Raw genomic sequence first — 26525 nt, forward strand, 5'->3', positions numbered from 1 at the left:
GATGGCAGTGCTGCCCATAACCTCCACAGTACTTTGTGCTGAAATCCAGTACCTGACACAACTCGCCCTCCCCCAGCATATCCACTATGCCTCGGAGGGCTTGCAAGGGGGTCCTTGAAGGATAGCCTATGACAGTCTTGCTTAGTTCCTACATGGGGTGAATTCTCCCCTGGCCAAATTCAGGGCTTTTAGGCGTTATATGACACTTGGCTGGCTAGAGTGGGAGTGAGACTCTCACTCTCTGTTTTTGTTTGTGTCTTGTACAGCAATGAGTATGCTGTCACCCCTGAAATAAATAATTCTTTAAAAAGGTTATTTAACATAAGGTTCTAGCTATTATTTGTTTTATTTATTTTGATTTATGTAACAAGATTTATGTAGCATCTTATCCAAAGCTCCTTGTTGCTTTTAACAGACATTTAAAGAACAATCACAACAGAAGACCAGCTGAAAACTTAACTGAGCAATTAAAAATTTGAGGTAAACAGTACTCACAAATCCCAGCTCTCATTTAACGCTAACAGATAGGCTTTCCCAAATGTTGTAATGTCAAAAGACTCAGACTATTTTGGATGAAGTGGAGGGGACAAAAATCTGAAGTTCAGGGCTATTATGGAGAGCACCCTGCCAGCAAGTTCTCCCTTCATTTAAAGAAGAGATCTCCAGCTTGGGTGCTCTGATGATTATAATTGCAGAAGTATGGCATAGGGAGAGATGTCTGTCAGGTAGGCATGTTACAAGCATCAAACCCAACACATGAAACTCCATCTGAAAACCAAGAACTAGGGGCAGAACACAGTGAATTTCTTCTGTGTTTGATCCTCCACTGGTATAAGGTCTCTGAGTGAACTTCATAAGAACTTACATGTGTATACTTTATTAAGACCACATCCACCAAAGCATCTGAGCACAAGAATAGCAGTCTACTGAAGTCAGGTGGAGGAAGAATTATGGTGGTATTCCACCCCCCTTTGATTCCAGTGTCCTAAATACAATTTTGCTCTGTAGGCCACTCCAAAAGATTCCATCACCAGAGCCAAGAGGAAAGTATACAGGGGACATTCTTGCTCAGGTCCCCTCTCATGAGAAGGTATGGAAGACGGAACAGATTTTGGCCCCAGTAAACACTATAAAAGTCTGATTAATAAATCACTCTCTATAGGTAAAATACAATTTGACATCTCATAGAGAGAGTTCAATGTAGCTGAGAGCATTCTCAGTATCAAATGACAAAATGAAGCCTGGATATCAGCAAAATTACAATCTCTGATTTATTTCTTTTTTCTCTTTTTTTTTAAATTCAGAAATTACAATTTTTAACAATATTATCTAAAATGTGACCATCATAATTAATGAGAGAAAGTAGGTGCCAAGACTTGCAACTAAGTGCATCTTTCCCCTTCTTCAGAACAAAGGAATTAACAGTCTTTGACATTTTCTGTAGAAAGATAAGGAAACTTCTGACAAGAACTAGAATTATTTATTAATAAACAAAAAGGTCAGCAAATCAGAATATTTTCCATAGACTTCAGTCTGGAGATAATGCAACATTTTCTCTTTATATTGGAAATGTCAGACAACAACTTCTTGTATACTGTACAGGAGGCATATAAACTAATTTCAGTCATCACAAAGTTAAGTTTCACTAAAATAGATGGGAGTCTATTGCACAATCAGTGATCCACAACTGTCTATGACAGGGTTTCTCAATCTTTTTTTTTTGTGGGGGGGGACCCCCTATGAAAATATTTCAGGCTGTGATCACCCTCCCTCCCAAAAAGTGATGACTCCTCCCGCATACCATAAGAGTTTTCAGCAACACCACCTATGAAGGATCTTCAAAATCCAGATTTAACATCCTCTCTCTTATACTACCTCTTGGCAAATTTAGGTCCCCAGTAAGATTTTATATTCACGAATCCTGCTTCTGTTGCATCCCCCACTCAGTTGCGGCACTAATATTTAATGCTTTTTGCTCCATAAAAAATAATAATTTGTAGTGTCTCAAAACTATTATAATAATACCCAGGCACTTTAAAAAGAATTAGCAAATAGAAATCAGCTAGCAACTCCTCAAGCCAGGATCATGGCAAAATACCAAGTCCCATGACTGCAATGAAACGAATATTTTCTCATGGCATTTTTATTGAAATTACAGAACTACAATTACATGACCACAGCTCCACTTATCACTGCCAAAAGTCGAAATATGGTTATGTGCACAGAAGAAAATGAAGGAGGGCACTTAAAATATTTACATATTAGAGCTGTCAAGCAATTAAAAAAAGTAACTGCGATTAATCACGCAATTAAAAACATTAATCGTGATTAATCACACTGTTAATAGAATACCATTTATTAACAATATTTTTGGATGTTTTCTACATTTTCAAATATATTGATTTCAATTACAACACAGAATACAAACTGTACAGTGCTCACTTTATATTTATTTTTTATTATAAATATTTTCATTGTAAAAACAAAAGGAATAGTATTTTTCAATTCACCTCATACAAGTACTGTAGTGCAATCTCTTTAGCATGAAAGTTGAACTTACAAATGTAGAATTATGTACAAAAATATAACTGCACTCAAAAATAAAACAATGTAAAACTTCAGAGCCTACAAGTCCATTCGGTCCTATTTCTTGTTCAGCCAATCGCTCAGGTAAGTTTCTTTACACTTGCAGGAGATAATGCTGCCCACTTCTTGTTCACAATGTCATCTGAACGTGAGAACAGGTGTTCTCATGGCACTGTTGTAGTCAGCATCACAAGATATTTACATGATAGATGTGCTAAAGATTCATATGTACCTTTGTGCTTCAATCACCATTCCAGAGGACGTGTCCCCATGCTGATGATGGGTTCTGCTCAATAACAATTCGACACAATGCAGACCGATACATGTTTGTTTTCATCATCTGAGTCAGATGCCACCAGCAGAAGGTTGATTTTCTTTTTTGGTGGTTTGGGTTCTGTAGTTTCTGCATCAGAGTGTTGCTCATTTAAGACTTCTGAAAGCATGCTCCACACCTCATCCTTCATTTTGGAAGGCACTTCAGACTTTTAAACCTTGAGTTGAGTGCTATGGCTATCTTTAGAAATCTCACATTGGTACCTTCTTTGCGTTTTGTCAAATCTGCAGTGAAAGTGTTCTTAAAATAAACATATGCTGAGTCATCATCTGAGACTACTATAACATGAAATATATGGCAGAATGCAGGTAAAACAGAAGCAGAGACCTACAATTCTTCCCAAAGGAGTTCAGTCACACATTTAATTAATGTATTATTTTTTTTAATGAGCGTCATCAGTACGGAAGCATATCCTCTGGAATGGTGGCTGAAGCATGAAGGAGCATATGAATGTTTAGCATATCTGGCACGTGAATACCTTGCAATGCCGGTGACAAAAGTCACATGCAAATACCTGTTCTGACTTTCAGGTGACATTGTAAATAAGAAGTGGGCAGCATTATCTCCTGTAAATGTAAACAAACTTGTCTGTCTTAAGAAGAAAAGGAGTACCTGTGGCACCTTAGAGACTAACAAATTTATTTGAGCATAAGCTTTTGTGAGCTATAGCTCACTTCATCGGATGCATGCAGTGGAAAATACATAGGGAGATTTTATATACACAGAGAACATGAAACAATGGGTGTTACCATACACACTGTAACGAGAGCAATCAGGTAAGGTGAGCTATTACCAGCAGGAGGAAAAAGAAAAAAAAAAACTTTTGTAGTGATAATCAAGGTGGGCCATTTCCAGCAGTTGACAAGAACATGTGAGGAACAGTAGGGGGGAAAACAAATATGGGGAAATAGTTTTACTTTGTGTAATGACACATCCACTCCCAGTCTTTATTCAAGCCTAATTTAATGGTGTCTAGTTTGCAAATTAATTTGAATTCAGCAGTCTCTCGGGGTCTGTTTTTGAAGGTTTTTTGTTGTAATATTGCGACTTTTAGGTCTGTAATCGAGTGATCAGAGAGACTGAAGTGTTCTCCGACTGTCTTAGCAATTGGCTGACCAAGAAGTAGGACCGAATGGACTTGTAGGCTCTAAAGTTTTACATTGTTTTGTTTTTTTGAGTGCAGTTATGTAACCAAAAAAATTTGTAAGTTGCACTTTCATGATAAAGAGATTGAACTACAGTACTTACATGAGGTGAACTGAAAAATACTGTTTCTTTGGTTTTTTACAGTGCAAATATTTATAATAAAAATAATAATCTAAAGTGAGCAGTGTACACTTTGTATTGTGTTGTAATTGAAATTAATATATTTGAAAATGTAGAAAAACGTCCAAAAATATGTAATAAATATCAATTGGTATTCTATTGTTTAACAATGCAATTAAAATGTGATTAATCTAGATTAATTTTTCTGAGTTAATTACATGAGTTAACTGCAATTAATCAACAGCCCTAATACAGATGTAACATTTTTACCCTCTATTGTAGGTTATTAAAATTTGCTCCTTTCACTATTTCAGCCCTACTTGATTTCATCACATCTGTAAATCACAGGGATGAAATATATTAAATAGTAATATTTGTAAAACACTTAGATTCTTAGATCAAAAACAAAGTATATTATTTTACCATGTGTATTACAAATATATAAGTTACACCTTTATTGACCTAATGGAAATTTTAAATTTGTCACAGTGAGAATTGTAACTGTAAAGTTGAATACTAACAAACTATTTTTACCTTCAGCTATGCAAACTAAGAACAATCTAGGAAAAAGTACATAAATTAACTTTAATTTATCCTTAGGGCACGAGGGGAGACTCATACTAAGTGCGTACTGTAATGCAAATCCTGTCTACCTAGTCTGTCTACCTTCCATTCATTCAAGACCATTTCACTGTACTTTAATGCATGATCTTATGTATACAAATTACAATGTTCTCAATACAGAAGAGTACACAACTATGTTCTACTTCTTGCTCATTCTTCACTTTGTTCTCTATGCCATTTACTTGTTTGCATACGGGCTCTGTTTGCCTGGCAATCAGAAAATGTATTTCCTTAATTATGAATATTGTGTTGCAGTGTTTTTTAAAGGTATTTTATTGCTTAAAAGTGGTTGTGTGTCTATACAAGTGCACGCTGTAGTTGTTTCAGCTGGGCAAATATTGTTTTATTTTTGTCTGTACCTGTTTTCTGAATGCTGATTTGCACATGGTTGGCTGTGCTATACTGACAGGTCAAATTTAGTGCAGTTTTGCTGCTTGTCGTATTGGTGGGGAAGTGATTCCAGTCTAAGTGAGTGCCTGGAGCAAGCACTGGGCAGCTCAAGCATTCATATGTCACAAGTAGCAATGTGAATGCTCAACCTGTCAAGGGTTTCCGTATTCAGTGCCAGCTTCTTTGCTACTATTTTCTATAATGATTTCAGTGCTATGTCCTGGGTACAGGAATGAACAACTTTTGGTGCCAACACCTTTGCTGTTGATACGTACCTGGCAGCCATCTAGAATCCTGTTTCCAGAAGTGTGACTAGACTGTTAAAAAAATGTATATCTAAAAAGGGGTTGGAGGCTGGGGGTCTGGATGATACCGTTGGCAGCTCCCTAGCAACAGCCAGCCAATGATACCCATCCTTGGTTAGGGGATCTGAGATTGGTTAATTCTCAGAATTTCTTACAAGTGTTGGGACGGAGTTGCAGGAGGATGGGGTGGTTCCCCAAGTAGAATTAGGCTTCTTTCTGCTCTGGTCTCCACACTGCTGCAAGCCGCAATTTCTCTCTCTCCTTTGTCTTCTGGATTTTATTAGTTGCTTGCAGAATCTGTAACTTGTTGCTCAAGTTATTGGCTGCCCTAGGGATTAGGGTAGGATGCTGCGGGCATCTCTGGACTTGGAAGTGACTGTATGGACACTTACGGTGTCTTGGTACAATTAGTTTGCCTATGAATCATAGGACTGCAGCTTTGGGTGGTACCTTGTCTTGGATGCATGAGTTACATTCCCCTGGGAAGCTGGTGGAGAGGGGATAAAATAAATAGGAGAGCACAACTGGTATGACCCTACAGAGGTTGGGAGTTGGAGTGATGCCCCTTTTCTGCGAACTGTGTATCAGTGAATCTTCCTAGAAAGGGCTGGATTTGCCTGGAGGTCCAGGTAATTATGCAAAGTGTTGCCTTAGCAGTTGCCTCATCAGCACAATACTTTGGCCTTAATCAGGCTTTGGTATGATGCAAACACGGTTGGTCAAGGAAATGTTACACTCTGGACTAGAGAATCAAAAAAGGGAGGTGGTTTATGACAGTTTTCTCCTCTTTTCACTGCTTCCAGGGACAGGCTGCTTTTAAGAGATATTTTCAGTTAGAGGGTTAATAAAGCTACAGCCCCAAGTCCAAAAGATGATAATTCTTGCCACCATCCATTCACAAGCAGAAAGAGATCATCATCACTCTGCCATTCAGAACTACTACTTGTACAAGAAATACTTAAAAACATAGAATTTCTCATGAGTGTAGACCAATTTTGCTTAGTCAACAGCACCACAGTTAGTTGCACTGTGGAAATAACTAACACAAATAACAGTGTGACCATTTTCCCCTTTTGTACAGTGTTTATGCAGATGTGCTACAGAACTGCTTCATACCATTTCACTTTCAGAAATCACACATTTACACTACAGAGAGCCTTATAATTAGGAAGCTTTCTCTTCACATACAACATCAAACACTGACAAATGAATTAAAAGCAAATCTACCAAATTCAATCTTTGCAACAGGAAAACTGCCCAAAGAAAATATATTAATTCATTTGAAAGGTCAAAGTGTTTATATACCCAGCTTGAGTAACCATGTGATTTTATTACTGCATCGGTCCTCCTGCATTTCATCCTCATACCTCTCTTTGTTAACATAATTTGTCATGATGTACAAAATTAGAGTCCTTTTACCAATCAGGCAGTGAGTAACTCACTTGTGTAAATGTCTGCAGTTTCAAGGCCTTATATAGTCTTCAGGACAGGGACCATATTTTCCAGATTCTTGACTGATCAGCAGCAGTACAAAGGAAGATAAAAACCTTCAATGAACAGTACCACAGAGATTTTGTAAAATTACCACCACCAAATACCTTGAAATTTGGTAATTTTTACACCTAAAAAAAGCATATTTTGCTGCTTCATTGCTTCACTCATCTCTGTGGTTCCACTCTTTCCACAGCTCCTATTTACTCTATGTTTTTTGTTAGTTTTTGCAAACTCATTCTCCTGCTGATTTGAGTGTGTGGCACATCTGTGACACCTACAAGGAGTGAACGGAGCAGCAAGAGAGTTGAAACTATGGATACAGTACAAAATATCCCAGTCCCTTTGCTGCCCCAGTTTTTTTTTTAAATCATTCTGCTCTAAACAATCAAGTTAAAGGTACATCATCAACTTGAAAAAAAAATACATGTGTAAACCACAACCCCTCCGGCCCTCCACCACCACATGAAAGAAACCTGGGTTCACATTTTAAGTAAAAATAAATACCAAATGAAGTTGATTCTTAGTGCCAAAAATAAGTCAGCATTTCCCACCATAATGTTTACAGGAGATGTACCATAGATACTATGTATTCTTGGCTTCCACGCTGGCCATTTGTTATCCTATTGCCCAGCAACACATCTTGCATTTGTTTACATTAGAGTTTAACTGGAGTTAAATGACAGCTTTAATGTTTGTACATGCTAGTCTGACCAGAGTAATCCACAAACATCTGTATTCTGTTGTGGAATGTCCAGACTAGCATATATAAACAGGTTAACTGACTATCAATTAACCCGTGTTAAAAAATCCCTAGTGTGAGCATATCCCTTGATCAGATGGCAGACTAAGAATAGCTAGAACTTTCCACAGAGTGAAAAACTTGCTAGGATCCCCCTGATGACTTTTGTATAGAGAGTGCCACATGCAATTGAGTGCAGCATTACCACTGTGTGGATAATGCTGTGTTGACAAAATAGAAGAAAGACACTCACTAAAGAAAGTAATGAGAAATAGGACAATCACAGACACAAGTGTAAATACAGGACTGATCCCAAATTTTCACATACAGATTGGTGAGCTACCAACATTTATCATGACACTCTACAGGACCATTATGCAATACAAAAAAAAAATGACCATTCTTTTAATAAAGGAATAGAGGGGGAACAACTGCATTTTAAAAAAAAAATCTTGCTTGCTTTTGCAACACATGTACTGAAATTGGAATGATACAAAGAAGATATTAGCATGGCTCAATGCAAGGATGACATTCAAATACATGAAGTGTTTCATATTTTAGCTGAACCAAAGGTTATGGGCTTGATGAAGGAATCCTTCAGTGAAATTCTATGGCCTGCATTATGTGGGACATCAGACTGGATGACCTTAATGGTCCCTTTTGGCCTAAAATATATGAATCTACGAATGAGACCTCCCAGGATATTCCCTTACACTGTTCAAGACGGAATGACATTTACCCTCTCCTTCCAAAACTCCTGGGTAAATACTGTAAATATGGAAAAATATTGTGGAAAAAACTCTACAAACAGAAAACCAAAACAACGAACACTCCCAAAGAACAATCTACCTACTCCCCCTGGTGCCAAGTCATGCCAATTACTTCCATCCCTATATTCACTATTTGGCTTAGGGTATGCCACACTGAAGGTTAATTTCCAGCTCAGGTAGACAATCACATGCTAGCTTTTATCAAGGTAGTGTGAAATAGCAGTGTAGTCATGGTGGTGTGATGGGGCAGCTGCCCGAATCCGTATCCAGGGTCTCTGACAGGATTGTACTGGGGGTAGCTAGCTCATCCTGCTGCCTGTACCACTACAGTTACCATGATATTTTTAGTGTGCTAACTCAATCAAAGCCATTGCATGTATGAGTACTTGAGCTGGAAATTACACCGCTAGCTCCAGGATAGAAATACCCTTAATCTCCTCAGTGAAAACATTACCAAACGACCAGAGTCTCTACCACTTTAAATCCAGGCTCCTCATCCATGTTTTTTCAACCACCATAAGTCATCAGTTTTGTTTTCTTTTTCAACGAGAAATTTTATAAAAACTATCATTGTAAAACAAAAATGAATATACTTCTGGCCCAGCAGCCTAGGGATCCCAAAACATTACTTAAAATCCAAAAAAATAAGCCCTCTCCAAACAAACTCATCAGGAAGAGACAAAAATGGCAAAGCAGGAACACACCTTAATAGGGAGATTTCTCCAAAAGCCTTCAACGCAGCTGCACAAGGACTCAGATGGACAATCTCAAGGAAAAAGTGGTACAGAAAGGAACCCTGGACTCTTGGGATAAAGAACCAGCCAGTTTCAACTGCCTTAACAGGTCACACGGCTCAGCAATTACTTTGATGGTAAGCTCTTCAGGGCAGCGACTGTATTTTTGTTGTGTGTTTGTGCCTATCACAACGGGATGCGGATCTATGATTAGGGCTTTTAGGCACTACTGCAATACAAATAATTAATAGGGTTTTGGCTCCTAAGTGCCTAAATCCCTTTTGAAAGTAAGTCTTAGGTGATGTAATTTTGAGCACAGCAACACCTAATAGCTTTAAAAATCTGAGGCTGTGAGCTTTGTACCCTCAGTAACCTTGAATCAAACCCACTGACTAATCAACAAGCAAAGTAGATGGCAGACGGATGGAGCTGCAGACTCCATCTTTTCACCACTGAGAAAGAAAGCAGCCACATGCTGGAACTCCTCAAAATAATGTTAGGAAGGAATTGAAAGGAGAGTTTTACATGAATCCACTCTAGAATGAAATAAACAGCTGAACCACATAATAAGACTGACCCTGCAAATGCTTACTAGCAGTCATAATGCCTACTACTGGGAGCAGTTTCCTCAACAGCATTGACTGCCTTCAGTGTTCTACAGTTAATGTTGTATATGTTAATCTTCATTCAGCAATGTTTTAAAAAAGATAAAGGAAAAAACATACCTTCTTATCCTTTAAAACCACTATAGTCTGAACAGCAGCTAATCTTTCATGGCTATCCATAAAGTCCATAAACCTAAATCTGTACCAATGAGAGGTGTGGAAACCAGATTCAGGAACAAAATTCAGATTGCTGGTAAATCAAGATTTAGCTGTTTGGTTACAAATTGGTTAAAAATAATGAGGCAACAAATTTTTCCTAAGAAAGTGGAACTCATCTGAGTAAAGGCTGCAGAATTCCCTGCCCTTCCTTCCCCCACAAATAAAAAATTACAAGAGATACAGAAGGTAACTACAAAAAGCCAATCATTCAACCATCTTCCAAGCAGGTTGTCCACAGCCCTTTATATGTTCATGAGTCTGTTTTTATAGGAGATGAGATGTTATGAAAATCCTCATTAAAGCGCAATAAAGGCTGTTTCCATTTAGGTTCTGGCCTTCAGATTTTATTTTCACATGAAAGACAAATATTTATCCAATTTAAAAAAATTATAGTTTTGTAACTCATCTCTAACAGACTTCAGTCAGACATTTAAAAACATCCTTCCAAAACATCTGATCTTTGATGCCATCACATGCGGCATGTCTGTACTTAAAGCTAAAAAAGGTAACTAACATGGATTTTGTGTTTAGGAAAAATTAAAAATGTTTATTTGATAGTTAGCTTCTAGTCGTCTAAATTTTTGAGAAGGGAATAGAAGGGAGGACCATATTATCAAAAAGGTGCATGTAAGTCACACCCAGCTGGAATGGGAAAAAAAACGTACATGCTTATGGACAAACCCAGCTCATGAACATATAGTTTAGGTTTGCATGCCAAAATCAAGCATGCACATGCTCTGTTGCCTACTAAGTGTGCATCTCTGAAAAGATTGGCCAAGATATGCTACATATGGCAAATTACCTTCACAGGAATATCGTCCTCCTGGTTTGCAGTCTCTGCAGTGAAGACGTAGGATATTTCTTTATGAGAAGTTGTCTGCCTGCAGATGGCACATTTAATCGAACTTCTGCGGGTGCCAACACTGTACTGCTCTATAATAATAGCTATGCACTCATTGCAGAAGCAATGTCCACATGTCAGCACTGCCCACTAGATAGGGAAATATAAGAGGAACAACAATACAATATAAAACCACTTTCTTCTCTTTATATATACACACAGAAAAAAACTCAGATATATAATTTGGTTAAATTATATTTTTAAAACATGTCCTTACCTTTATGAAAAAAAACACTTTAGATTATTAAAACAGAAGGAATTCTAGAAAAATATTTGTATTTATTAGAGTTGGTTGAAAAATTTTGAATTCTGAAGTTTTCCAACAGAAAGGGATAATTTTGTGAAAATTTCCAACCAACTGTACTATTTATGCATTTACTATTTGCATATCTCTCAGTATAAAAAGTAAAATTTGACAAGTCAGTTTTACTTTTTTTTCAAAATAATTGCCTAGCCAATTTTTTATTTTTGGATTTTGCACTAGAACCAGTTGCAAACATCACAGAAACAATATTTGTTAAATAATAACTGTTTGTAAATCTGTAGATTATTTGTATTGGCCTTCAATTTTGTAAAAGCTTTGTTTTTATAAATCGTGTTAAGAGCAAAAGTCACAATCCTTACTCCAAAAAGAAAAGGAGTTCTTGTGGCACCTTAGAGACTAACAAATTTATTAGAGCATAAGCTTTCGTGAGCGACAGCTCACTTCATTGGATGCATCCTTACTCCAAAATTCATGAAATAATGTTTTAATTTTATGTATATGATTACTAAGTTCCATGTAACGGCACTCCTTTATTTATAAAGAAAGAAAATTGTGAACTGGAGTGCTCAATCTTTTTTAGAGTGTGGACTTTAAGATAATGAAGAATTCTGTTGTGGACACCTTCCCTTCCATTTATGATTGTGCTGATCACCTCCCCTATCAATTAGTATCATATGACATCCCTATGGCAACTACAAGAGTTCCTTACAGAAGAGTAATATTTTGTAATAAATAGGGTTTTTTAGCAGATGGAAACAAGGAGGAGTCAACACCATGTGACCAGCCAGCTCGTCTTTGGACCACTAGTGGTCCAAAGACAACACTCATAGAAATGCAGCTTTAAAACATTATATAGACGAAACATTTCTGAGGGATTGGATAATTCAGAGGATTGAAAAGGGGGCATGAAGCTTTCAATCTAAGGTCACTGGTTAAAATCCATTAGTAGTAGACTGATAGTATGACAGACTATTATGCACAGGCTCTTTCCTGGTTTAAGTGAAATGAGTCAATGGTCTCAGTTCGTAGCAGACAGATGTCCATACCACAGATTGTCTTCTTGGGTGGCTGTCTCAGCAAAGGTGGACTGAACTACTATCTCTTATAGAGGTGGTCCCTCCAAATCAGGGCTGAAGCATATTGGCAGGCCAGTGTAGGGAAAGCTACCATTACCCATGCTGTACCTGCACTTAAAGTCATAGGATGACAAATCCCACAAGCTAGCTGCCAAAATAAAACATTTTTCAGTAAATTCACTCCCAAATTCTGGCTTTTCTAGTTCTGAAAAAGAATCTAGATTATTAATATTTATTGTACAAATTGTATTGTATTGTTTGTTTCTGAAGAGGAGGTTAATCACCCTGTGCAGCAAACGTGAAAGTAAGCCGGTCCGGCGTACCGGCAAGAGCCAGTACGCCGTGCCAGACCAGACAGGCTCCCCGCAGTGGCCAGGGCTTTCGGGGCCTTCAAAGCACACCCCAAGCCCCGCTGCCGGAGCCCTTTAGTGTTGACTAAAGGCGTCTGTGTATGCCCAGGTGGCCACCTTACAAGTGTCAATAATCGACATGTTTAGAAAGGCTATCAAGGTGGACAGTGAGCGAGTGGAATGTGTCCGAGTTCCCGGTTGTGGTCGAAGCTTGTGTCATTGATAGCAAAAGGTGTATGCACTCCTTTTTGATAGATGTTGTTTGGATACGGCTGATCCCTTTGATCTTTCAGCAATAGAGAAGAATAAGCCTGGCAATTGCCTGAATGATTTAGTCCTGTCAAGATAAAAGCCTAATGCTCATCTGACATCCAAGGTGCGTAGTGTGGCTTCATGCTGGATGGCATGTGGTTTCGGGAAGGAACGATGGTGGATAGGTTGGTTTAGATGGAAAGAGAACGGTACATTAGGTAAAGAATTTTGGGTGCGGTCATAGCATAACTGTCTCTTTGTAAAAGTCTGTGTACAGAAAGTACACCATGAGAGCACCTATTTTTCCAACCCGTTGGGCGGATGTGATAGCGACGAGAAATGCTGTTTTCATGGATAGGTGTATGGAGGAGCAAGTTGCCATGGACTCAAATGGAGGGCTGGTCAGAGTGCAAACCAAGACTGGGATCCCAACAGCGGGGTGGGGTCTTGTATTTGAGGGTAAAGATTTTGAAGGCCCTTAAGGAGTCTTTTTGTTAGTGGGTGGGTAAATATGGAATGACCTTCTATCTTGGGGTAGAATGCTGTAATGATGGCCAGATGTACGCTACCAGAGCTTGTGGACAATCCTGATCTTTTAAGTTCTAGAATGTAGTCTAGAATGAGTGGGAAAGGAGTGTTCATTGCTGGGACATGTGTGGTGTTGCAGCAAGTCCAGAATCTTTTCCATTTATGCAGGTAAATGTAGTGAGTTGTAGCATGTAGCTATTTAAAAGAATGTCCTTTACCTCTTCCTAACAAGTTATCTCCAGATCCTGAAACCATGAAGGAGCCATGCCTTCAAATGGAGAAATTCTAGATTCAGATGGAGGATTTGGACTGCATCCTGCAAGAAGAAGTGTGGAGTCAACAGCAGGGTGATTGGCAGAGAGACCATCATGCGCACGAGGTAAGGATACCATATCTTTTGTAGCCATGCTAGAATGACTCTGGCTCGTTCCACCTGTATCTCGTGGTGTACTTTGAACAGTAGAGGAAAGGCACAGAGCAGGGAGGGGTGCATCCCATATAATCAGGAAGGTGTCTTCCAGTAGTCGGTGACCCAGACCCACTCTTGAGCAGAATTATGGACATTTGGCGTTTTCGGGTGTGGTGAAGAGATCTATGTTCGGGAATCCCCAACAGTTGAATACGTGCTGCAGGGTTCTTGTATCTTATTCCCACTTGTGGTCTTGTGAGAATCTTCTGCTCAGCGAATGTTCTGGTGTCCTGGTAGGTATGCAGCAGAGATGTCGATGCCACATTGAATACATCAGTTCCACAATTTTAGTGCTTCCGAGCACAGGGATGGTGACCTTGCTCCCCCGTCTGTTGATATAAAACATGCAGGTTATGTTGTTCCTCATTACTCTCATGGTCCTTTGTCTGATTAATGGTAGAAAGTGTCGGCATGTGTTGTGGACTGCATGTAATTCTAGGAGGTTAATGTGCAATGAGGATTCTGAGAGGGACCACCAGCCCTGCACCATGTGGGTCTGTAGATGTGCTCCGCAACTGAGTACGGAGGTGCCGGTTATCAGTATCAAGGACAGTGTTGGCTGGAGAAAGGGGACCCCCATGCAGACATTTCGGGGTTCTTTCCACCAGTCTAATGAGTCCTTGATCTTGACTGGTATTGATAGGAGTTTGTTTAGACTTTGTCTGTGAGGTACATACACTGTTTGTCGTCATCCCCTTGAAGACAGTGGATGCGTAATCTTGTGTGTTTCACCATGAACATGGCCGCTGCCATATGACCAAGCAGCTGTAGATAAGTCCTGGCAGAGACCTGTTGCCTGGTTCTCATGGTGGAGCTGAGACTGATTATTGCGGAAAATCTCTGAACTGTGAGGAAGGCTCTTGCCTGCATAGCATCCAGCTGGGCCCCAAAAAATTCCAGATGCTGTAGTGGCATCAGTACTGATTTTTGTATGTTTACCTGGAGGCAGGGGTGAAAGTAACTTAAGGGACTTAATGGTACAAAGGATAGCTAGGGTCCTGAGCAAGGTGGGAGGGCAGCTCTAGGCCCTCAGAAGGGGCGGGGATGGGGCCAAACTCCCCCAGCCAGCCATTCAGCACTGCCTGGCCTGCGCCACCCAGGGCCCTAGCAGCAATTTAAAGGGCCCAGGGCTCCCGGCTGCCGCTAGCACTACCCTAGGGCTCCGGCCGTGATTTAAAGGGCCGAAGCCCCGGGCTCTTTAAATCACTGCCAGAGCCCCGGGGTAGCAGTAATAGCCACGAGCCCCATGGCTCCAGCAGCAATTTAAAGGGCCCAGGGCTCCAGCTGCTGGCACAGTAGCAGTAGCAGTGGTTGGGAGCCCCGGGCCATTTAAATCACTGCTGGAGACCCATGGTAACAGTAGCGGCGCTAGTGGCTGGGAGCCCCAGGGCTCTGGCGGCAATTTAAAGGGCCAGGGGCTCTGGCCACTGCCGGGAGCTCCGGGCCCTTTTAAATTGCCAGGCCCCGGGGGAGCTGCCCCTTTTGGCTCTCCCCATCAGCGGCCCTGCCAGTATGGTCGGCTCTGTACTCGCTCTTACCAGTATGCCATACCATACTGGCTTACTTTCACCTCTGCCTGGAGGCCAAGGTTCAAGAAAAGGTCCAGTGTTTTTCTTCTGGCTTCAAATGTGTTGACTCTGGATGGAGCTTTGAGACAGTAATTATCTAGGTATAGGATTATTACAATTCCTTGTTTGCATAAATGTGCTGCCACTACCAAAAGGCCCTTGGAAAATACCCTAGGTGCTGTAGAAAGGCCAAAGGGAAGTACCTTGTATTGATAACAGTCAGATCCCAGGAGGAATTGCCTGTGGGAAGGTTGTATGGTGATATGGAAGTACCTGTCTTGGAGGTTGTGGACCAAGAACCAGTCCCCTTGTTCCAGTGCTGATAGCGCGACCATCTTGAAGTGTTGTAGTTTGATGAACTTGTTGAGGTTCTTCAAGTCTAGGATAGGTCTCCACCTGCCGAATTCTTTTTTGGATCAGAAAACATTGGGAATAAAAACCTTTCCCTCTGTGTTAGAATGGGATCAGCTCTATGGCTCCCAGTCACAGGAGGTCTCTACTAGTAGATGGTGTTTGAGAAGGTTCCCTGAAGTGGGATGGGGAGTGGGTGGGAAAGAGAGGAATGGATGGAGTACCCTTTGTTGACTATTTCTAGAACCCAACTGTCCAAGGTGATTTGTCACCATGATGGGTAGAAGGGGATCAAGCGATCACCAAACTCATAGGTTATATAAGATGGTTGTGCATCATACTGACACCAAGGGGTGAAATGTTGAGGTCAAGATTTAGGTTGATATCTACCCCGTCTTCTCTTCGGCACTGGTGTATATATGTCAAGTGAATGCATTGTTGCTCTAGAATCTTTTAAAGAATGTAGGGACTCATCTGTGTGCTCAGTGAAGAGTTTAGACCCTTCAAAGGCAGATTTTCCGCAGCGGCCTGCAACTCTCTGGGGAACCCTGAGTGGTGAAGCTGTGAGGGTCATCACATCACCACCGATGTTGCAACAGAATGGGCTGCCGCATCCACAGCATCCAGAAAGGCTTGCAATGTCGTGCGGACCAGAAGTTGTCCTTTCTTCACAAGTGCCTGGAACTGCTCTTCTTTGTCCTCTGGGAGGTGTTGGCTGAATTCCTAAAATTCGGAATAGTTGATGTGATTCTATTTGGTTAAAAGGACCTCATAATTAGCAACACAGAATTGGAGCATTGCTGAGGCGTATGCTTTGCGACCGAAGAGGTCTAGCCTCTTCCGGTCCCTGTTGTAAGGGGTCTTCCTAGAATGGTGTTGTCACCCCTTCTCTTGCACTGCATTTACAATGAGGGAATTTGGAATAAGGTGGGAAAAGAAATTCCATGTCCACTCGCTTGCATGTAGATGGTATTGATGCTGGGGTCTGCCAGTTCACCTTGGCAGGGTCCAATAAGCCCTCATTGATCAGGAGTGCAATCTTTGCCAATATGGAGGTGTGTAAGATGTCAAGCAACTTGTGCTTTTACTCTCTGACTTCTTCCAGGGGAACCTGGAGGGAATCCACAATCCTACAGAACAGTTCTTGGAACTGTTTACAGTCATCTGCCGATGATGGAGGTGGTGTCATGATGGCCTGATCAGGGGAGGATGAGAAGAGGGCTGGTGGTGTAACCAATTTCTCCGTTTCTTCCTCCTGCTCCTCTAGTAATTCTGGTTGAGAGTCAGGCAATCTAGAGACTGATGAGGACAGAGTGTATGTGCCCCTCTCCCTGGTCCATGGGCAGTTTGGGAACATGTGCCCTATTCACAGCCCAAGCGTTCAAACAGAGCTAATGTGGGGGAAGTGGCATATGTGGTTGCACGTATGGGAGTCTGTACCAGAAACCTGATTCGCTTCTTGTCTCTGGGTATCAAGGACAAAAAGATAATTCTCTGTGTGACTGCCCTTGATATGATGAAGAAGGGTGAAGTGCAATGGAGTACTCCTCTTATTCCTCCTCACTAGAGAAGGATAGTGCAATCCTTGGTGGTGAACGAGAGCAGTGTTGTGTCTCCGGGGAAGAGGTATGAGCCATGGGGAATGTGGTATGTAGGAGCGGCGACTCTGAGGTGTCAGAGATAATCAAGTCTCTTGGGTATTTAAACTTCTGTGGTACTGGTAGGAGCATCATCGGTACTGGTGGTTGTGTGGAGATTGAGGGCATTGCCAGTGCCAAGGGTGGAGTGAATTCTCTGCAGAGGCCAGTAGATGGTGCCAAGGATTGAGTCAGTGCCGAGGGCTTGCTAGGTGCCAAGGACTTGGCTGGTGCCAATGCACTCGGCTGGTGCCAATGCACTCAAAGTCATTTTAGTTGAGGCGATCGCTGCCGATTTTCAAATCGTTGAACTGTCCTCCTCGGTTCCGAGCGACAGCATTCCTGTATACGGTCCTGCCCATTTAGGGTCCTTGGATTTTGCGATAGAGTTGGTAAAAGAGGTAACCAGGTGGTCATAGGAGCTAAGTCTCGCCAAGGCTACCAATCTTGCAGGGGATGCCTTTTTTAAAGTGGCTCCCTGGTGGAGGACCTCCGGGCCCACTTCTTTTCATCTGGACAGGAGAGCATAGATTTTCTCTTAGTGGCGTGCGGTGAGTGGGGGTTGGCTGATGACCATGCCAATGGTGACCACCTCGGAGAAGACGTATCAGGAGCAGGGTCTGAGACGGGTCACAGTGAGCTGTCCATTAATAAAAGTTTTAGTCTGAGATCACGGTCTGTTCTGCACCAAGCTTTCAATTTGAGGCAGCAGGTGCACTTTTGTGATACATACCCCCTTCCCAAGCCGTGTGTACACTGTGAGTGACTGTCACTCACAGGGATGGCCTCACGAAATGAATGGCACCTCTTAAACCCGGGGGATCCGGGCATAACCCAGAGAAGGTAGAACTTCCCAGTTGGGAAGGGCGTAGAAAAAAGGAAACCTTCACTAATCTAAAGACTAACGGGGAGGAAAGAGCAAAGGAAAAAACCATTTATCTAGTATCCATTTATTTAAAGTTTTCGATCCTCAGAAGAAAAAAATAAAATATATACTCAACAACAGCAGATACAGAACAGTATGTGACTAAGTACACAGTATATTAAGGAAGCCAATCTACTTCATGATTAGCATGTGAGCTTCCAAGAAGAATCCCTGACCTGCCAGACAGCAGTGTTTATTACATTTATTTTATTTGATAAAAAAGAGAGACTGAAGGAAACAGCTAGAGAATTATGTATAATATAGTCAGCAATGGACAAGCTCCCCATACATCTCTACCAATGCACCTCAGTAGTGAGGGGACACATGCCAACATCTATCAGTTTTTATTATTCTGTGAAAGGCATGCTTCAGTGCTGAAATTCCAGTGAAGTAACCAGTGTAACTAAATTTAAGTTACTACAGTTCAGATACGGACAAAATTTGGTAATTCTGGATTTGTGTACACAATTTTTTTTAAAAAATATCCATTCAGCTGTATGATTTGTCCTGGTGTATCTCTTAAATATATAATGTTTTGCTATATTAGAAATGTTGAGAGATACGATATTCAGCCAAGTAAAACTGAGATGAAAGGCAAAATAAAAAAAATTTAAAATGTCACAAAATTGTATTGGAATTAAAATTCTGCTCTCTTATTCTTCTCTAACACCACAATTTTGACTTCCAAAACAAGTTGATTCTATTTGAAGAGACTCTCCCACATAAATTTTTTTACCACATGCTTAGTCTACTTCTCACCTAATACAGGAACCAAAAAGGTATAGTACATATAAATATTAGCCCATCTGATCAAGAAGATATGTTGGAAAAGTATTAATTTCCCAGTTTAAACATACTGTTCAGTTAAACTCAGATAGCTGAAATCTACTCTAAAAATGCTGAGAATTCTTAGTCTAGATCTGTAAAAGGGTGAATCAATGCCTGGATGTTTTACCTGTTTTCCCAGTTGGCGGGCACAAATTGGACAAGGTTCTGGATTAACTCCTCCGGTGGTCTTATCCTGAGACTATAAAGCATAAAAAAGCATAACAAAAGTTAATTGAAAAACAAAATTGAGTTACTCAGCATTTCAGATAATTAATTTGGCAACTGATCACAGTTCATTCTGAACTGATTTTAAAATTGCTTTTAAAGTTGCCAAATGTCTTTAATAATTCTGAGAGAAATAAAGCAAGTTCTTTTGCCCATGAATTCCAGGAAGATAATCTGGTTTAGGGTCATTAAATAACACTGCTGTTTATGTCACTGTACTTTAAGTTGCACCTGCATTTCTACTAGAGTAATTTAGAAAAAAAAATAGTAAAACTATGTTCCACTGAAGACAGAATATTGTGGGAATTTTGCCCCACAACCTCCATTTTTTAAACCAGCTTTAATTTCTATTATAAAAGGACTGTTAGACCAGCCAAAAGATATCCTCAATAGGCTAAACATTCAAACTCCTTTAAAATAATGTTTTCTTGTATAATATCATATTTAATGCAATGGTCTGTTGACACACTAGGAAGGAAGTGACAGCAGAAAGCTGTTTGGTTTCTGAAAGTTTAAAATATGAACCTTTCTGATATTGTAACATGTTTTCAGTCTGCTTGGATATCTAGAATTTTTATCTTTGTTTGTGCTAGTTTGCATTGTCCAAATTGCTCAGGTCAGTTGGCAGAAATAGGCAGGGTAGAGTTGATAAAAAGCTATGTTTATACAAAAGCTAACCTCCATTAGGCAATCTTCTGTCTTAAAGACATTGTACAAGTATCCCTAAGCATATTGGGTACAATTCTGACCCATCTTTATTAGAACACATCCTCCATTAAGTAACTGATTTGTTTTGGTGGTTTAGAATAGGTTTCACTATATATATGATATACATTTGGGTATTCCTTGGGTATTCCAGTCTAAGTTATACAGCCCAATGAACAAATTAGATAGCTTTGTAAAACTGTCATGCAAATTTACCAGTCCAGATATGAAATCTCCTCATCTGTTCATTATCATTATGATTGATGATAGTGAGAAAAAACTAAAGAGGTTTCACTCACCCATCTAAACGGGAAAATGTTATGCCTACTAAACATACAATGACACAAGGTCTGATTTTTCAGAACTGCTATGCATCTGCAGCTCCCAGTGATGTCAGTGACAACTGCTGGTGCTCATCATTGCTGAAAACCAAGTCATGTACCTTTAAAGCAGACTAAATTACCTATGCAAAATAATCACATTTTAAAAAAGAGAATCTTTTACTCTGAGTTGCTGTATATTGTCCTGTTCTTCCCCTTATATATTTACATCTCCCCCTCTATTTACACCTTCATTTGCACTATTTAGAAAGCCCAAAATTGTTTTCTCCGCTTTTCCACTCCAACATTCAAACAATGGACTCTGTAGCCAAAAATAAAATCAGCAGTAGTTAAAAGCCAAATTATAGTGATACTGAAAAAATTAGTTACATTAAATTATGAATAATACCCTCACACACACTTTTAACCTCTTCATGAGTATTGAAGGAGAGTCGGCTGAAACAGTTAAAGTTTAACTATAAAGTTTGTGCGTCAAGTGTACAAAATCCCTCTATTTTTTCTACATACGTTTTCAAAGTTAATTCATAATCAAATCTATACCTGAATACTTTGGTATGTAGAAAAAGGAGAGCTAGGCATCACAAAAAGCTTTTAAATAATTCATAACTACTCAGGTAAATGCACTAATTTTGGCTGTGCAGTTAGACTAATAATGTAGAAGATGGAACTGAAAGCTTAAATACACTACCATAGCTGTAGATCACCAGTTTATGGACTCTTATTTAGAAGTGAAAATTTCATTTTTTATTAAGTGCCACTTACTTCAAATTCTGAAGTGTCCACAGTGTAGCTGCACACCCATTCAGACACTAAACTGCCACTTTTTCTTTTAAATCTCACACAGCAAGTCTCAGACATGAGACAATTTTTTTAAAATCAGTTTGGAACAAAATTTAAGTGTCTGTATGCAATAGACTGAGCCAAGTGGAATAATTTGGATTGTGATTAAGCTCCAGATTCCAACCTCCTCCAAAATTACTAGGGTGTTTAGGATCAAAGTTCCAGTTTAGGCCCATCTGTAGCTATCAAGTTGTAAAAGCACAAAAAAAAGAAAGTAGAAGCAAATGGTAAGGTTTGTACGTGCCTAGAGATAATAGATGACTGTTTTCCAAAATTAAAGCTTGTGGACTACCCCAATATTTAAGAAAGAGTGTCAAGTCAACAGACAGAGTAAAACCTAGGGCACTGTGGGCTTCTGAATGTTCCATAATACCTTGTGGTGTGTAGGGGTTCCAGGGAAGTGAAAGAGAAAGAAGGTATCTGGAAAGAGAGAGATTCACCACAGGGATAGCTAGCAAGAATGGGCAGAGGTAGCTAGGAAATCAGTACCAGTAGACTGACTTATGTACCTGCTGTATTAATAGAATAGGTTCCATCAACAAGACAAAGACCTATTGGTTAAATCAACCTCTGTACCAGATGACTGGAGGATAGCTCATGTATCACTGATTTTTTAAAAAGGCTCCAGAGGTGATAATCACAGTTACAGGCCAATAAGCCTAACTTCAGTACCAAAAAAATTGGTTGAAACTAGAGTAAAGAATAAAATTATCAGACACACAGATAAGCACAATATGTTGGGGAAGAGTCAACACAGCTTTTATAAAGAGAAAAAAACGCCTTACCAATCTATTAGAATTCTTTGAGGGGGTCAACAAGCAAGGGTACAAGGGTGATCCAGTAGATACAGGGTATCTGTGCTTTCAGAAAACATTTGACAAGGTTCCTCACAAAAGTCTCTTAAGCAAAGTAATCAGTCAGGGGATAAGAGGGAAGGTCTGCTCATGGATCAGCAACTTGTTAAAGGATAGGAAACAAAGGGTAGGAATAAATGGTCATTTTTTACTTTGGAAAGACGTGAATAGCGAGGTCACCCAAGGATCTGTACCGGGACCTGTGGTCCTCAACATATTCATGAACAGTCTGGAAAAGGAGGTGAACAGAAAGTTGGTAAAATTTGCAGACGATAAAAAATTACTCAAGATAGTTAGGTCCAAAGCTAACTGTAAAGAATTACAAAGCGATCTCACTAAACTGAAGACTGGACAACAAGATGACAGATGAAATTCAGTTTTGATCCATGTAAAGTAATGAACATTGGAAAAAATAATCCCAAATATACATACAAAATGATGGAGTCTAAGTTAGCTGTTACCACTCAAGAAAGATCTTGGAGTCATTGTGGATAGTTCTCTGAAAACATCCACTCAATGTGCAGTGATAGTTATAAAAGCTAACAGAGTGTTAGGAACCATTAGGAAAGGGATAGATATAATAAAATAGAAAATATCATAAAGACTATATAAATCCATGGTATGCCCACTCCTTCAATGCCATGTGCAGTTCTGGTCGCCCCATCTCAAAAAAGATACATTAGAATGGTAAAAGGTACAGAGAAGGGCAACAAAAACTATTAGGGTATGGAAAAGCTTCTACATGAGAAGAGATTAAAAAGACTGGGACTATTCAATTTAGAAACAAATGACTAAGATATGGGTGCCGGAACAATTTGCATAGTGGGGGTGCTGAGACCCATTGAACCAAACTGGGTTCCTGTATATAATGGAAACCACTGCAAGCCACGGGATGCAGCAGCACCCCCAGCAACCCTACTTCCAGCATCTGTGGACTAAGGGGGGATATGAAAGAAGTCTGTAAAATCACCAATGCTATGGAGAAAATGAACAGGAAAATATTATTTATCCCTGCACGTAACACAAGAACTAGAGGTCACCTGATGAAATGAACAGGCAGCAAGTTTAAAACAAACCAAAGGAAGTACATCTTCATACAATGCACAGTCAACCTGTGGAACTCATTGCCAATGGATGTTGTGAAGGCCAGAAACATAACTGGGTTCAAAAAAGAATTAGGTAAGTTCACAGAGGATAGACAAGCCATTAGCCGAGATGATCAGGGATGCAACCCCATGCTCTGGGTAGCCCAAAACTTCCATCTCTCAGAAGCTAGATTGGATGATGGAATGGATCACTCAAAATTTCTCTGCCCTTTTTATTCCCTGGCATGGGCCACCACCAGAAGACAGGATACTGGGCTAGATCAACCATAGGTCTGACCCAGTATGGCCTTTCTTATGTCCTTATCCAACACGGATTTGAATCCAGTATCACAACAGAAACCACTTAAGATGAAAGCAAGTTCTGTATATTTGTTATTACATAGTCTCAGGACACTTTAGTGTCTCTTTGGGAGATCATGAAAACATTAGAGAGTCTTCATCCTATATTACAGCTTCAATTTCTACATTAAAGCTTCCTAATTATGCTTATATGAACATTTGCACTTATTTGAATTATATGGTTCAATAATACAATATATATAATTAGTTCAAGATCTGCATGAAAAGCAATTAGTGCACATGCTCAGCAAATGCTTTTAAAAAATTGTATCCAAACATTTCTGTAAAAAATATTTTTTATAATGAAAAAACATTGACAGACTTCCTGTCCATTAGGACACTAGAGGGTGCTACTATATTGTAACATCGAACAAGGAACTGTATGACCTTACCTTCTCCAAATTAGTAAGATATAGGAGTTGGCCTAGTTTCTTCTGAAGCTGTGATTTGGCAACTGCTTTGTCATTCAAAAGTTTCACTCGATTTTGTTCTACCTGCAAAAACAGCATTCATTAAGTGTGTTGTACATATCACAGGGTGTTGTCTGAGAAGTTTCAAAATAAAGCTTAAAGGGATCATTAAAATAGTTGTAAAGTAGATAATTTATTATTTAGGAAATTAAACTATGCATTTAAACTTTTGAGACACAAGACAGTTAATTTCTTCATTTAAAAATGTCTCCAGGGTAGCAACTGAATGCGCATTCCTCCTCTATATCTAGTAAGGGTGAGATAGGAGATAAATCCAAATTAATTTAGTTGTCATTTGCTTCACTTTCACTGCAAACAACAGAAATTTCACACACCAAACTATTAACCTTTATCACCAAACCTCTGTAAAGTGAAATAGTCGCACTATTTATTTTATTTAAAACATAAATGATCCTCTGGTCTATTGCTGGCATTACAAATGCCTTTTGAACCTGAACAAGAATTTTTAAAATTTAATTTAAATGTTCACTATCTATGTTGTTTTACTTTATCTCTTTGCCCTTCATTTAGTCTGTTCAATAACAAGAGATATCACGCTCACTTTGCTTTCTAGTCAATTTCATTTTCTACTTCTTATATATTAGCTCAAGCTTGCACTACTGGAGTAGTAAGGCTGAAGACCAATTAAGAAGTAGTTTTCTTTCAATTTTAAGTACACATTTTAAATAAAACCTAAATTTTGGATTTCAACTACCTGATAACATCCCTTTAAAACAGGGCTGAAAAATCCACTGAAGGAAAAGCAGAGCATCAGAAACATACAACCCACAGCAGCCAGAAAACTGAGAGAAGGAGCAGAGTAGTGGGGAGACACATGCACTTATCACAGCAGCCAGGAGACTGAGGTACATGAAAAACTAGCAGAATACCCTCACCCACATAGTAACAACGAAGCTTTCGGAGATGAGGGAAGAACAGAGAAAGACGCCTGAGGGCTAGCATATTTTTATACTTTTATAGGACAACCTTAAAATACCAGTCCTTTTTTTGACTATTTTTCTCTTGAAAAACACAACTGCCCCTTCTTTGACTCAAATATTTTACCTCATGTGGTTCTATGATGTGAAGAACAGGGGGGCTAGGCTTTGGCTCATCAGGATGACGCACTCGGAGCCGTTCTGTAGCCATAGCAAGTTCATCGATAGCAGATACATGATCTCTCAGTACCATCCAATATTCATGAAGTAACTACAGGAAAAACCAAAATGAATTAGTAACAGAACTGTGGGCTGAGTCCCCTGTAAACTGCTGCTTCTTATTGTAAGTGGTACACTCTCAACACGGACCTGAATCTTTTGAGAGAGGATTTCACAATTTTTTCTGAACAGAAAACTGTACAGGAACATAGGCATAAACTGCTCTCTTCCACCAATTCTTTATGTGTGGCTATGAATGAACTTAATTGACTTCTCACCTCTGTCTCCCCCACACAATTTCTCCAATGAGATACAACTACAAAAATCTATGTAACCAAAAATGCAGAGGTCAGCTGCCTCTGCTCGATTAAGCATAATCTCTGAATAAAATGAGGGAAAATGAGAAAACTAGTAGCAATATTTGCAAAGCATAAAGTAGTAAGGCATAGCTTCTTAGATGAAGCATGCAATATTTTGTTCACTTGAGTGACAATACCAACTTTTAAAAAATGCTGATATGCAACGTTTGATCATTCTAGATAACAGAGGAACAGAAAAGGGTAAGAGAAAAAGACAGACACTGGGTTGTATTCACCTGAGGAAGAGCAAGTATTTCAAATATTAGTTACCTATTTTAAATATTTATAGAAAACCAACATATTGCAAATTGTCACACTTCCTGGTGTTCTCTCAAATCCCTCATTGATTATATTGCGACAAATTTAGATTTTTTTACTCCTAAATCTTTTTGTTCTATGAATCTTTCCTCAACTTTTAATGATTTTATCCAAGAGTCCCTCTAGGACACTGTTGAGATCCTAGGAACTACCCCCCCAATTTTTTCTGCTAAGATTCCTACCTTCTCTCAAGGCCAAATGTCGTATATGAACACTGGTTTGCTACTGTAAGGATGTTCCTGAATGCTGGCCTGCTGGCACTGTTTTGTTCTTTGTTTTGAAATAAAAAAAAGCACCAAAGCGTTAATTTTGGAGCCCACACCTTAACACCTACAAATGCAGAATTACTCTGCATGTAAAACTAGCATAAAGTTAGACAAATAAGTCAAATTTTGAGACTACTTCAACAAACAAGGAAAACAAGGGTGGCACCAGCCTCTTCCCAGTCAGGGGCTGAGGTGGGCCATAGCCCCATCTTGCCATAAAGCCCTGCCCCTCTCCTTGATCCTGTCTCTTCTCCTCCTCTACCCCCGAGGTCCCGCTCCCTGGCCAGGCTGGAAGCTGGCACCGGGCAGTGGTGAGAGCTGCCCAGGGA

The 26525-nt window shown here is 39.7% G+C and overlaps 1 protein-coding gene and 1 non-coding gene across 6 annotated transcripts in view; one reads left to right on the forward strand and one right to left on the reverse strand.

Moving 5' to 3' along the window:
* The window catches only part of SHPRH (SNF2 histone linker PHD RING helicase), a 139725-nt gene that overhangs the window by 16768 nt on the left and 96432 nt on the right, over positions 1–26525 (reverse strand). For 4 of the 5 annotated variants that reach the window (XR_007355789.2, XM_048844315.2, XM_048844316.2 and 1 more), the window contains 4 exons: positions 25162–25305; positions 24019–24120; positions 19344–19415; positions 10869–11057 (listed from right to left, as the gene is read on the reverse strand). Coding sequence is in view for 4 of the 5 variants with exons in the window: in XM_048844315.2 (XP_048700272.1) it covers positions 10869–11057; positions 19344–19415; positions 24019–24120; positions 25162–25305 (507 nt within the window). In the remaining variant the exon portion in view is untranslated. Of the gene's footprint in view, positions 1–9961; positions 10047–10868; positions 11058–19343; positions 19416–24018; positions 24121–25161; positions 25306–26525 lie in introns of those variants that run through there. The other variant, XM_048844321.2, reaches the window with a different exon arrangement.
* LOC125635028 (U6 spliceosomal RNA) lies at positions 8195–8298 on the forward strand. Its single transcript, XR_007356125.1, has one exon. It is a non-coding gene; the product is annotated as a U6 spliceosomal RNA (small nuclear RNA).

Source organism: Caretta caretta, chromosome 3 (assembly GCF_965140235.1).
Source record: "Caretta caretta isolate rCarCar2 chromosome 3, rCarCar1.hap1, whole genome shotgun sequence".
NCBI lineage: Eukaryota > Metazoa > Chordata > Testudines > Cheloniidae > Caretta > Caretta caretta.